This window comes from Barbus barbus, assembly GCF_936440315.1.
Source record: "Barbus barbus genome assembly, chromosome: 6".
NCBI classification, from domain to species: domain Eukaryota; kingdom Metazoa; phylum Chordata; class Actinopteri; order Cypriniformes; family Cyprinidae; genus Barbus; species Barbus barbus.
This window is the reverse complement of record NC_136734.1, coordinates 29,414,309-29,429,185: the sequence shown is the minus strand read 5'-3', so window position 1 is coordinate 29,429,185 and position 14,877 is coordinate 29,414,309. Positions and strand designations below refer to the sequence as shown.

General features: G+C 36.8%; 1 protein-coding gene across 1 annotated transcript in view; it reads left to right on the top strand.

The window, feature by feature from the left end:
* Positions 1–14,877, top strand: part of LOC306871887 (connector enhancer of kinase suppressor of ras 2-like) — a gene marked incomplete at its 3' end in the record, with an annotated part of 44,570 nt that overhangs the window by 12,625 nt on the left and 17,068 nt on the right. Inside the window, exons 2-9 of the mRNA XM_079420121.1 lie at positions 142–305; positions 4,411–4,613; positions 4,940–5,027; positions 5,153–5,194; positions 6,316–6,435; positions 7,093–7,152; positions 12,231–12,299; positions 13,412–13,558. Coding sequence (XP_079276247.1) covers positions 142–305; positions 4,411–4,613; positions 4,940–5,027; positions 5,153–5,194; positions 6,316–6,435; positions 7,093–7,152; positions 12,231–12,299; positions 13,412–13,558 — 893 coding nt within the window. The remainder of the gene's footprint in view (positions 1–141; positions 306–4,410; positions 4,614–4,939; positions 5,028–5,152; positions 5,195–6,315; positions 6,436–7,092; positions 7,153–12,230; positions 12,300–13,411; positions 13,559–14,877) is intronic.

Below are 14,877 nucleotides of genomic sequence, written 5' to 3'. Positions count from 1 at the left end.
GTGTGAGCGTTGTGTATTAATCATCTTAATGACAGCTCTCTGTATAGAGAGAAGCGCCATTACACTGGGTCACGTTTTAAGTTTATTACATGACATAAATGAATTGATCACATGGTTGTGTTGTACTTTTCTCTCTCTCAGGGTTGGACGACTGTTTGCTGCAGTATATGAGGACGTTTGAGAGAGAGCAGATAACCGGAGAGCAGCTGCTTCACATCACCCATCAGGAGCTGGAAGAGCTTGGCGTGACCCGCATCGGACACCAGGAGCTCATTCTGGAGGCTGTGGACTTACTCTGCGCACTGGTGTGTGTGTGTAAAAGAGACTGGCTGTGATAATGATGTGTTTGTTTTGTATTAATGAAACAACAGACATTTTAATCAAACTCCGCTTAACACTGAATGATTAGCACCCAGCGGGGATCTCCCAACCAGTACACAAAAAGAGGAGGGAGTGTGTGGAGCGAAGGGAAAATGCGTTTTTGGTTTTGATTGGCTGCGGGAGGAACTCATGCATCATAGAGAGAGAGAGAGGAGGAGTTAAATCGAACTAGTTAACATCCTCACAGCTGTTCATGCAAATTCATCTCAGAAGCAGATTTCAGGTTTTTAGTAAAGAGCCGTTTGGGGTTAAACAATAAGAAGTGGACAGCAATAAATGTAAAAGGGTTCCAAAACAATTGGAGATCTGATCAAATACGACAGCAAATTTTTCTAAAGTTTTCGAAATAGCTTTCAAAAATAGTATATAAACACTGATAACTATTTCTGAATTAGTTTGTCTTTTTTTTCAATAAAAAAATTTTTAAACTAAAAAGTTGAATTTACAAATAAAACAAAAAGGGATTTTCACATTTTTATTAATTTTTTATTAATTAATTTATATTTAATTTTATATTTAATATATATTTGTAGCAATAGCCAAAAATACATTGTATGGGTCCAAATTATTGATTTTTATTTTATGCCAGAAATCATTAGGACATTAAGTAAAGATCATGTTCCATGAAGATATTTTGTGAATTTCCTACTGTAAATGTATCAAAACTTAATTTTTTTTAGTAGTAATATGCATTGCTAAAAACTTCATTTGGACAACTTTAAAGGAGATTTTCTCAATATTTAGATATTTAGATGCACCCTCAGATTCCAGATTTTCAAATAGTTGTATCTCGGCCAAATATATCCTATCATAGCAAACCATACATCAATGGAAAGATTATTTATTCCGATTTATACAGATGATGTATAAATCTCAATTTCGAAAAATTGACCCTTATGACCCTGGTTTTGTGGTCCAGGGTCACATTTTAGTATGTTAACTTAAACAACTTGAACATTTTTGTCTTGTATATTTTTTATTTGAATTTAGTTATTTTGTTATTTACATTTTTTAAATTGTATTTATTTTATTATTAATTTTTATCTTAATTTAAATGAATGAAAACAACTTTTTTATATAATAGTAAACAATAACAATACCACTTGACATTAAAATGCCTGTTTCTACAGACTTTAGAAGTAAATATAGTTTAAAGTTTAAACTATATTTAAACTTTAAAGTAAATATATTAAATATAGAAATCTAAAATGTAAAAAAAAAAAAATATGAAAGTGAAGTGACATACGGCCAAGTATGATGACCCATACTCGGAATTCGTGCTCTGCATTTAACCCATCCAACGTGCACACACACAGCAGTGAACACACACACACCGTGAACACACACCCGGAGCAGTGGGCAGCCATTTATGCTGCGGCGCCCGGGGAGCAGTTGGGGGTTCGGTGCCTTGCTCAAGGGCACCTCAGTCGTGGTATTGAGGGTGGAGAGAGCGCTGGACATTCACTCCCCCCACCTACAATTCCTGCCGGCCCGAGACCGGATTACGAGTCCGACTCTCTAACCATTAGGCCACGACTTCCCATATATATATATATATATATATATATATATATATATATATATATATATATATATATATAAGATAAATTTAAAATGGTATCTTTTTAAAAATATATATTTTTGGCATTTTTGCCTTTATTATGACAGGACAGATCAGAACTGACAGGAAGTGAAGTGGGAGAAAGATAAAGGGGGTGGGATTGGTCCTCGAGTCCGTTGTGAGATGGACTCAGGATGCCCATCTCACAACGGTGCTGTATTTCAGTGCACTGCTTACAAGGCTATTGGCGCCGTTAAAATGGTATCTCATACATTAGAGTCACCAGTCTATCAATCACTTAGCTAAAATTAGGTTTTTACATTTGCAAATTCTATCTGGCTTTAAAAGAAAATAATATTTGAAAAAAGTGCAAGACCTAACAGAAATATTTCAGCATGCCTGAAATTAACAAGCAGTGGCACAGACCATGTGGAGGCACATCCTAAGTTCATGAAATGCATAAATTAAATTCAGCTTGAAATTTCTACTTAATTTTTCAACAGTCTACACAATACAAAATAAAAAATGCATTACAGAATCTCGCTGGAGTATGTTATTGGGTATCGTGAGGTGAACAGAATTAAAAAAACAAAAACGTACAAAAGTGGAAGTAAAGCAACACACAACGGCTGGCCTCTGAAGCACCATCTCAAAGTCTTTTTCTCCTCATAAATGTTGCATTGAACCTTCTTTAAAACAAGAGTCACCTGTCACCAGATCATTCCTAAATCCTCACAGGATTCTGCTGACCTTCCAGGGTTTGTTCTTTTAAAATCTTTCTCTTTGCTTTGGGTCTCTGCTGTTTTTTCTGATATACATAGCTACCTGAAAACGCATTTTGATTCTAAAGACGCCTCGGAGAGCTTTTAAGAAGGTGTCATGAACAACATCAAAGATCTTACTGTTGAACCTATTTATATAAGGATCTATTTATAATAATGGTTGGAACAGTTAATGGATGTCTGCATATTAATATGCATTGTGGCTCTAATTTATGCAGCGATTGTGGTGCTTAGATAAGAGAACAACAGTAATGCCTGTAGAAAATGACACAGCAGTGCTGCAGGTACCAACAAGCACCATATAAAGAAAAAAAATCAAGAGTCGGAAAACCCCTCCTGTCTATAAATGAGAGATGTTGGGTCCAGCTGATTAATACTATAAACAAACCCAAAACTAACGTGATAATATCTTCTGTTAGCCACTAAAAGCTTTGAAACAGTCAGAATGGTCCAGTGATTGAACTATTCAGCCAATCGATTCACAGAAATGATGGGTTTTGCAGTTCCATGGTCTACAAGCAATAGTTCTGAGAAAATGACATTTATTCTGAGTAATGCCTTTGCCAGATATGAATGGAGACTTGATTGTGTGCTTTATTTCATTTCTCAGTGTAGGCAGTCTTTTATTTCTGAGTAATTGGTTAGTGTGTATAGTGAACACCCTCTGTACATACTGTGAGAATGCAGCTTGATGGGTTTTTCTGTCTTAATGATAAAATCAGCCATGAGATTGACTTCTGTGCTTCGGTTTACTAAATTGGACCTTCTTTGACAAAACTGTTATTGGAATTTGTATTGAAAAGAACATTTTAAAATAATAAATCTATCAGGCTTTGTCAAACAGTATATACACTAAACTTTGGGGTCTGTAAGATTGTTTAATGTTATGTAAGAAGCTATGCTTCCCAAGGCAAACTACAGAAAAAAACAAATAGTAATATTGTGAAATATTGCTACAATTTCAAATAACAGCTTTCTGTTTAAATATATTTTGAAATGTATTTTATTTCTGATGGCAATCAGCCATTACTCCAGTCTTTAGTGTCAAATGACCCTTCAGAAATCATTCTAATATGCTGATTTGGTGCATTTAAGAAACATTTCTTATTATCACAGTTAAAAACTTTAACTGTTAAGCTTTATATATTCTTTATTTTCAGGATTCTTTGATAAATAGAACGTTCTGAACAGCATTTATTTGAAATATAAATCTTTTGTAACAACGCAGAAATCTTTACTGTTACTTTTGTCTCAATTTAATACATGCTTGGTGAATAAAATAAGTGAAGTGAAGTGAAGTGACATTCAGCCAAGTATGGTGACCCATACTCGGAATTCGTGCTCTGCATTTAACCCATCCAACGTGCACACACACAGCAGTGAACACACACACACCGTGAACACACACCCGGAGCAGTGGGCAGCCATTTTATGCTGCAGTGCCCGGGGAGCAGTTGGGGGTTCGGTGCCTTGCTCAAGGGCACCTCAGTTGTGGTATCGAGGGTGGAGAGAGCGCTGGACATTCACTCCCTCCACCTACAATCCCTGCCGGCCGGAGACTCGAACCCGCAACCTTTGGATCACGAGTCCAACTCTCTAATAAAATAAATAAAAAAAACTTACAAACTTCAAACTTTTGAATGGTAGCATAAATACCTAAAAAAAAAATTTTTTCTCCCGTTGCAGAACTATGGTCTAGAGACCGAGAATTTGCGGACTTTGTCGCACAAACTCAATGCATCCGCTAAGTATCTGCAGAACTTCATCACAGGCCGCCGCCGTGGGGGCCATTATGACGGACGGGTGTCGCGACGCCTTCCCAACGACTTCCTGACTTCAGTCGTTGACCTCATCGGAGCAGCTAAAAATCTACTAGCCTGGCTGGACAGGTACTTAAACGGATCTAAACAGAGCATGAACTCACCTGGGCTGAACAGATCAAACCTGAACGTCACATAATATCATAGAATTTAATGGGACTGAAATCACTGGTACTGAAGTCAAACAATCTGGATAAGCTGGCCAAAATAACAGACGAAAAGCAAACTAATTGCATTTTTTGCTAATGGAAACTATCCTGAAACCTAGGTTTTGAGTCCAGCCTGGGTCATGTCATGTTTAAAATGTGAAAAAAAGAAAAATGTAGCTCTTGTTGATTGGTATGGATAGTTGTTTGTGTTCATCTCTTCGTGTATGTGTTTTGCTTTGTTTGCAGGTCTCCATTTGTCAGTGTTTCTGAGTACTCAGTGCTGAAGAACAACATTGTTCAGCTCTGTCTAGAGCTAACCACCATAGTACAGCAGGTGTGTGTGTGTGTGTGTGTGAGAGAGAGAGCGAGAGAGAGAGAGAGTGTTTTGGTATTCAACACACACAAACAGCACAGTCATTTATTATTATTTTAATGTATGTGTTTCTCTTTTCCTCTCAGGATTGCACAGTGTATGAAACTGAGAATAAGATTCTACATGTGGTAAGTGTTTCTCAAGCTACACGCACTTGCTTTTCACACACAAACTTGTACACTCTCTAGTAATTGTACTGAGAGCATATCATTTTGATTCGTAGTGTCTATTTACACTAAGTGCAAATAGCCTGCCTTGTTGGCAGAGGCTATTTACACTAAATCCGCCCACCAAGGTGTGATTGGGACACTCAACACTGAAAAAAGACACTTGTTAAATATTGATTTCAGCGGTGATGATGGTAAGGCGCGTGCTTTTTGACGCGATCGACCAGAGTTTGAACCCGCCTTTTGCCAAAAAAGTTTTTTCTCCCTTTTCAAATCTCATATCTCATCGGAAAGGCATTTATTTTCAATAAAAATAAAGGAAATAATCAAAAAGTTGAAAATAGAGTATGGGGTAGGTGTAGAGAAGGCTTTATTGTCCCAATAAGGTGGCATCCATTTAATAATTCGAATTAAAATGTAAATACATAGCGTAAATAGAATTTATAGCTATTTGCACTTAGTGTAAATAGTATCTATCGCTAAGAAAATATGCTATTTGCACTTACAGTAGATGTGAAGTATAGTAAAGTATTTACAAGTATAGTTTACTAGTATTTACAAGTATAGTAAAGAAGCACACACTGACACACTTTTCTCACTCACACAGCCTTTAAAAGTATATTTCAAGTGAAACGTGATTGTGGAGTCACATGTATCTAGCCTGCTCTGAAGCAAAAATCTGTTATGTGTGTGTTTAGCCTAAGGTTGGATATCTTTAATAATGCAGATTGTGAATTTTTCTCCCTTCAGGATCACTGCCTGTAGAACAGAAAGAGAGGGAGGGAGGGATAGACGGATGGAGACAAATAGAGAGAAAAATATGAAAGAAAGAATATAGCATGAATAAATATAGCATATGACTTAATAATGACGATTCATTATAGATTATGGGTACATTTCATGACGCTGAATGCCTTTCCTGTGAATGGTTCGTATTGTTGCAGTGTTGCCAGTGTTCCTTGTTCCTTTCCAGTTCAACAACTATAATTAGACTGAGAGATTTACTGTAGAACCGCAAACATGGACTGACAACACTGTTTGTCTCTCTCTTATTGTCTTTCTGTCTTTATCTCTCTTTGCAGTGCAAGACTCTGTCAGGTATCTGTGAGCACATTATTTCATTGTCGTCCGATTCGTTGGTGTCACAGTCTGCCCACCTAGAGGTTGTCCATCTGACAAACGTAATGCCTAGCGAGGGCCTGGTGAGTAGACAATGTCAATATCCCTTTTATAATCAACAGAAATATGAGAATGCACATGCAGAGTTATATATTCAAAGACAACTATTTGTAGACATATGCTGTCTCAAAGTGCACCTGAATTTCATACCTCCGAGTTGAGCATTCGGCATGTCATGCATTTAAGTTGAAAACGTAACATGAAAGTAGCCTAAATACCCATAACTACATCTGAATTCAAAATTATGAAAATATATGGTGCATATATATATATATATATATATATATATATATATATATATATATATATATTTGGTACTTAACCATTTTTATTTTTCAAACAAGCAAACACAAACTAGATTGATTAACTTTATACTTGTCTATGAGCTGTTTTGTCCATTGTATCATCTAGAATTCAGAGTTTCACAATTGTAAATACGACTTAGTCATTTCATGTGCTCAGAATTAGTAATTACAATATTTCCGAATAAATGGGATCTGTTTGTGTGACCAACAACAAGAATGAGAAAGCTGTTTGAAAACAATCAATGTTTTTGTGGTTCCATTTAATGACAGAAATGATACACTTCAGCACCGTTTGAAAAATCTGTATAAATCTAGCTGTGTTGTACTATGATTGACTGATTTTATGATTGACAAAAGCCTTTTTCCTCTTTTTAGGGCATGTACATCAAGTCCACATATGACGGTCTTCATGTGATCACTGGAACCACAGAGAATGTGAGTTCAGAGCTGGATTTATTCTTTACCCGTCTCATATGTGACCCAGGACCACAAAACCAGTCTTAAGTCGCTGGGGTATATTTGTAGCAATAGCCAAAAATACACTGTATGGGTCAAAATGATCAATTTTTCTTTTATGCCAAAATTCATTAGGATATTAAGTAAAGATCACGTTCCATGAAGATATTTTGTAAATTTCTTACCGTAAATCTATCAAAACTTCATTTTGATTAGTAATATGCATTGCTAAGAGATTCATTTGGACAAATTTAAAGGCGATTTTCTCAATATTTAGATTTTTTTGCACCCTCAGATTCCAGATTTTCAAATAGTTGTATCTCAGCCAAATATTGCCTGATCCTAACAAACCACACATCAATGGAAAGCTTATTTATTATTCTTTCATATGATGCATATATCTCAGTTTTGAAAAATTGACACTTAAGTTTTGTGGTCCAGGGTCACATATATATCCCACCAATCCAAACCCTAAAATTATAAACAGCTGCATGCCTCACTTCTTGGCACAATTTTTGGAGAATCCCGCCTGGGAATGCCAGGATGGTCATTTAAACTGTCGACCTTTTTCAGGTTTGTCTTTTTTCAGGTTTAGGGTTCAGGTAGGAAATGAAATATCACAATGAATCAAAAGATCTCAGACAATGTGCGTCATTGGTAAAATGCATAAAATGTTCCTTATACTTAGTTTTATTCAATTTTATGATGTAGCCCTACTCTTGTCATTTTATTAGTTTTTTCTATTTAGTTCTATTTATTACTTCTATAACTTATTTTAGTTAGTTGTTTTTTGTAAAAGTTAAGTCTTTAATCTAATCTTATTTGAGATTTATTTCAGTTACTGAAAATGATATTGATAGTGTCAGTTAACAGTAACCATACTAGTTTCCCACTACGTTTTTATGCTTTATGACAGTGTGTGGCATTTACAGTTGATATAATTAATGAATTAATTAAATAAATAAATAAATATGAATCCTGCACTGTAAAAAAAAAATCCGTAAAATTTACGGTAAAAAAACGGCAGCTGTGGTATGGTAACAACATTTTAGGTTTTACAGTTTTAACTTAAATTTACAGTTAAATAGTGTAATTTCATTATGTTATACACTCACCTAAAGGATTATTAGGAACACCATACTAATACTGTGTTTGACCCCCTTTCGCCTTCAGAACTGCCTTAATTCTACGTGGCATTGATTCAACAAGGTGCTGAAAGCATTCTTTAGAAATGTTGGCCCATATTGATAGGATAGCATCTTGCAGTTGATGGAGATTTGTGGGATGCACATCCAGGGCACGAAGCTCCCGTTCCACCACATCCCAAAGATGCTCTATTGGGTTGAGATCTGGTGACTGTGGGGGCCATTTTAGTACAGTGAACTCATTGTCATGTTCAAGAAACAAATTTGAAATGATTTGAGCTTTGTGACATGGTGCATTATCCTGCTGGAAGTAGCCATCAGAGGATGGGTACATGGTGGTCATAAAGGGATGGACATGGTCAGAAACAATGCTCAGGTAGGCCGTGGCATTTAAACGATGCCCAATTGGCACTAAGGAGCCTAAAGTGTGCCAAGAAAACATCCCCCACACCATTACACCACCACCACCAGCCTGCACAGTGGTAACAAGGCATGATGGATCCATGTTCTCATTCTGTTTACGCTAAATTCTGACTCTACCATCTGAATGTCTCAACAGAAATCGAGACTCATCAGACCAGGCAACATTTTTCCAGTCTTCAACCGTCCAATTTTGGTGAGCTCGTGCAAATTGTAGCCTCTTTTTCCTATTTGTAGTGGAGATGAGTGGTACCCGGTGGGGTCTTCTGCTGTTGTAGCCCATCCGCCTCAAGGTTGTGCGTGTTGTGGCTTCACAAATGCTTTGCTGCATACCTCGGTTGTAACGAGTGGTTATTTCAGTCAAAGTTGCTCTTCTATCAGCTTGAATCAGTCGGCCCATTCTCCTCTGACCTCTAGCATCAACAAGGCATTTTCGCCCACAGGACTGCCGCATACTGGACGCTTTTCCCTTTTCACACCATTCTTTGTAAACCCTAGAAATGGTTGTGCGTGAAAATCCCAGTAACTGAGCAGATTGTGAAATACTCAGACCGGCCCGTCTGGCACCAACAACCATGCCACGCTCAAAATTGCTTAAATCACCATTCTTTCCCATTACCATTAACCATTTAACAGTTTTTTACCATTAAAATCATGGTCATTTTTTACAGTGTGCACATTCTGTGTGAATGAATGGTGCAGACGCGTGGTTTCGTTTACTACACACATACGCGTGATGCTTGCTGTGTTTTCAGCCTCTGCCGCCTCAATATATGAGTAGATGAACACATGAACATAATTTCTGGAACTGCTCTGAGAGTCACTTCAGAATCAGAATCAGAATTAGCTTTATTGCCAGGTATGTTTGCACATACGAGGAATTTGTTTTAGTGACAGTAACTCCACAGTGTGACAGAATGACAGCAACAGCACAGGACACAGATAGTAAAAAAATATTTTTTTTTAATTAAAAATAAAATAAATATACTATAAATATAATATACAAAAATGGACAATGCGCCAAATAGCACAAACACAATATACAAAATAGACAATTCAGTATGTACAGGTATGTTTGGTGCAAATTTGAAATGTAATAAGTATGTGTGTAAAATAAAAATAAAAAGTATGATAGTGTTGTGTGTTTCATGTTTATTGTTAAGAGTTCAAGTGTTCATGAGATGGATTGCCTGAGGGAAGAAACTGTTTCTATGTCTGGTCGTTCTGGTGCACAGAGCTCTGTAACGTCGACCAGACGGTAACAGTTCAAAGAGGGAGTGTGCTGGGTGTGAGGGGTCCCGAGTGATTTTACCAGCCCTTTTGCTCACTCTGGATAAGTACAGTTCTTGGAGAGTGGGGAGGGTTGTACCAATGATTCGCTCAGCAGTCTGGACTACCCTCCGTAGTCTTCTGAGGTAAGATTTGGTAGCTGAGCTGAACCAGACAGTTATTGAAGTGCAGAGGATGGATTCAATGATGGCACAGTAGAACTGTTTCAGCAGCTCCTGTGGCAGGTTGAACTTCCTCAGCTGGCGAAGGAAGTACAACCTCTGATGGGCCTTTTTCACAATAGAGTCAATGTGAATGTCCCACTTCAGGTCCTGAGAGATGGTGATGCCCAGGAATCTGAATAACTCCACTGCAGTCACAGTGCTGTTCATGATGATGAGTGGGGGGAGAGCTGGGGGGTTCCTCCTGAAGTCCACGATCATCTCTACAGTTTTGAGCGTGTTAAGCTCCACGTTGTTAAGACTGCACCAGACAGCCAGCTCCTTAACCTCCTGTCTGTAAGCAGACTCGTCACCGTCCTGGATGAGGCCGATCAGTGTGGTGTCATCTGCAAACTTCAGGAGCTTGACAGAGGGGTCTTTAGATGTGCAGTCATTGGTGTAGAGGGAGAAGAGCAGTGGGGAGAGAACGCAGCCCTGAGGAGCTCCAGTGCTGATGTGTTTACACTTCATAAGCATTTTACTGTTTCTTGTGAGAAAAACTATCGTCATATCATATACAAACAGAAACTCAAAGGTCTTCACAGCAAACCATCAAAATAAAACTTCAGTTTAACTTGAAGAAACTATGACAGAAATATATTACATAATGCAATGATAGTACTACTATAAAATAATTTAAAATAATTTTTAAGGAATATTTACCAGCAAAATTATTTACCAGAAAAATGTAAACACACAACACAGTATTTGTGAAAAATAAATAAATAAAATAATTACTTAGAGATTATTTTGATTATTAAAATTTAGTGAAACCATTAAAATGGAATCCAATTAATGGAAAACAGAATTGTATTAAAGAAAAATTGAATTAAAGAAAAAAGAGTTTCATAGGGCCTTAAAAATGTAATTTTGTGTTAATTTTTTTAATAAATTGCTGTTAAATCATGTAAGCTTCATGATTTGAATTAATTAGACATATTTTTTAATTCATTTAATCATTAAAACAAAAACAAAATACAAAAAATGGAATCCAGAAAAATTAAAATGGGAAAAAAAAAAGAATTTGGGAAAATCAGATTTCATAGGGCCCAATGTAAAGCACCATCTGAGTTCTTCAACACCAAGATTAAACCCAGATCAATTTTAAGATCATCATTTGTGATGCTGTGCGATAGGACTTCTTATCTGTAGGCAAACCAGCTCTGGTTTCCTTCAGATTGTCAGTGCCCATTTCAAGCAGTGGTGCTCTATAAAGCACATGCTGTGCTGCAGCTCTTCTGTGGGGACAGCAGAACCAGGTCATCCGCATAGAGCATGCACTTGATTTCAGAGCTGGGTAGAGTGAGGCTTGCAATGGTGGATTGTTCCAGTGCTGTTGTTAAATCATTTATGCACGTGTTCAGTTAGGTTGGACTCAAGCTACAAGCCTTTTTTTAGCTGCTGAAAGAACAGAATTCATTGATTTCTAACAGTTAACACACAATGGACGATCTTCCTCATCAAGCTTATAGAATGACACATCAGAGCAAATCATCTGAATAATATTCTGGACTGGTGTGGCATGGTTTAGTGGTTAAAGATTTGGGAAAATTGGTCAAACCCCAAAAGGTTTGAAAATGTCTACCTGCTGTACCCTTGAAAAAGACATTTAATCTAAGGTTGACTGTCGCTGCAAGATTTGTACTGTAAGTCACTAATGCATAGAATCATCATCTAATGACAGTTTACTGTGTTTGAAAAGATTATGAAAATATTCTTTGAAATAAATATTTAGCTATTTGTGTACAGGCATTTTCCAAAAGCATGCTTTGTTGATTGTCGAAACCATTGGCACCACTGTAATGATCTTCTTAGGCTTACAATGCTTTTGGGAAACGCAGCCCAGATGAGTGAGATTTTGATTAAAAGACCCTCAAACTCAAACCCTTTATAGGGAAGGTCAACATTTATGCATGTATGATGCTGTACACGGAAATACCTGGTGTCCGATTTATTTCTATAATGAGCAAGGGTTATTAATCTCTCTGTCTCTCTCTTGCAGTCTCCTGCAGATCAGTGTAAGAAGATCCACGCCGGTGACGAGGTCATTCAGGTCAATCACCAAACTGTGGTGTGTATCATTGCGTGGGTCAGGTTGACATCTGTTTTAACCTTGCATCAGAGCATATGTGCAGTAATGTTTGCACAGGTATGATTGATAATCAGCTGATGGCTGATGCTTAAGGGTTTTCAGGTGGATCTCATGAAGCCTGTCATAAACATGTCTAAAAATGTCTAATTCCTTCATAAGAAATTATATTTTTCATTAAGGAAATCATTAAGAAAATAGGGCCATAAATATTTTTTGCTCTCTAACATTGTTTTCTACAGAGTCCCGCGCACATGTCATGTGGACAAAAATATATTTATCGTGGCCACAAATTAAGAATTCATTACCTCATTTCAGTTAAATTGTGTCCACGAATTAAAAATTTGTTTTCACAACTTATTAATTGGTTCCACCGTTTTAGTAAAATGTGGCCATTTGTTCATTTGTTCAACAAATTACTACATGACCACGATTTAATCCCCAGCCACTATTTCTCTTTACTCCAAATTTAAATATTTTATTCTTAAAAGTTTTTACAGACATACAGTATATATATATATATATATATATATATATTTATATATATTGAAATACATTTATTTTGTGCTAATTATACTACAAACACATTTACATATTTATGTGCTTAATAAAACTACCTTGCAATTGTACTACTTTTGATATACTAAAATGGTATACCTAAAATCTGCTAAACTGGAACATCTCATTTTTTGCTTAACGCACTTTAATTGTGCGAAAGTAGTGCTGAATCCAACTAAAGTGTATTTGATTGCGCTAAAGTGGAACTATTGCAAGTATAGTTCAGCTACACTTTCAATATCTTGCATTTAAAGACTGATATTATACAGAGATCACATAATCCTTATTAATAGTGATAATAAAACACATTTTAAAACACATAATATTAAGAAATGTGCATTGCACAATAAAGAACTACTCCAAATAAAGTTTAATTATAATTTTATATCTGTAAGTCTTACATGATTTGTCAATAAATATGGATTTGATGTATACTCTGTATGAAATAAATGTATTTTAAATAAATTATGGCATATTTTTTAGTTTAACATTATTTATTTAGTTATATTTAGTTATTTCTAAATCATCTCTTTCAGGTGGGCTGGCAGTTGAAGAATTTGGTCAATTGTCTCCGTGAGGATCCGAGTGGAGTCATCCTCACGCTGAAGAAGAGGCCACAGAACACTCTGGGCTCCACCCCTGCACTGCTGAAGAACGCCCGCTGGAAACCACTCGCCCTGCAGGTGTGTGTGTGTGTGTGTGCCAGGATAGTTCAATGTGTTTGTTCAAGTGTATCCATTTAATATGTAGTTTGTGCGAGTGTGTGTGTATGAGTGCATCTCAGAGCAGTGAATGAGTTCCATATGGCTTGTTGCCATGGTAGCCAGAGTTCCATGGTTGCTCTGGATACAAGTATCAGACAGATGCAGTTAAAGCTTGCACATGTGTCCTCTCCTCACAGTCACGACACAGCGAAGCGGAGTGGACCTTCACTCATGAATGAATCCACATCGGTGATCTAAAGGACATAATGGTTATTGACATAATTACAGATCAACTTATGGTGAAAGAGTATTTTAAATCCTTCCTGAATGAATAAATAAACAATTACAGAGCAGATATAGTGTATGCTTGTGAATTACTGAATGGAATACAGCTAGCGGTGGGCGATATGACCAAAATCACGATACAAGCCATTTTATTTCACAGTAAGGATATACAGTGCCCTCCAAAAGTATTGGAACAGTAAAGACAAAATTGCTCTGTTGGCTGTGGAGTCAAGACATATACAAATATGATTAAAAGATGAATATGAGACAAAACTATAGAATGTCACATTTTATTATTGGGTGTTTCAACACATAGATGTTTTACCAGCTAAGAAGTTCAGCACTTTTAGAGTTTCATCCCTCTATCTGATGTGAGCATAAGTATTGGAACAGTTGCCTCACAGGTCTTTCTAAGTGATCGGCAGTGTCCTGTTGCATTAATTCTTCAGATATTAAAAGCAGGGAATGTGTCGTATCAGTTATATCCATTACTTCTGCATTCTGAATCTTGCATTCGATGATGACACACACAAACCAGGATGAAGATGAGGGAGCTGACTCTGAGAGAAAAGCAAGTGATTTGGATGCTAAAAGAAAAGAGGAAGTCAATTAGGGCATGGAGAAATCAAGAGTTTGGAAACCACCAGCGACACCAGCAACCAACAACTACCTGATCGGCTGAGAAAACAACAGTAGTTGATGACAGACAAATCATAAAAGCTGTGAAAATTAACCCTAAAAGACGCATCTGTAAAATCACCAACAACTTCCAGAAAGCTGATGTGATGCTCTGACAATCTACTGTCCTCAGGAGACTTTGACACATAATTACAGATGCTACACAGCAAGATGCAAACCTCTGACCAGCACCGAAAATAGAAAGGCAAGATTAGAGTTTGCAAAAAAGCACAAAGGTGAGCCAGAAGAGTTTTGGAACTGTGTTTATGGACCGATGAGACAAAGATGAAGTGATGGGAAAGCAAAAATGTGGAGGAAAAAATGGAACTGCAAAT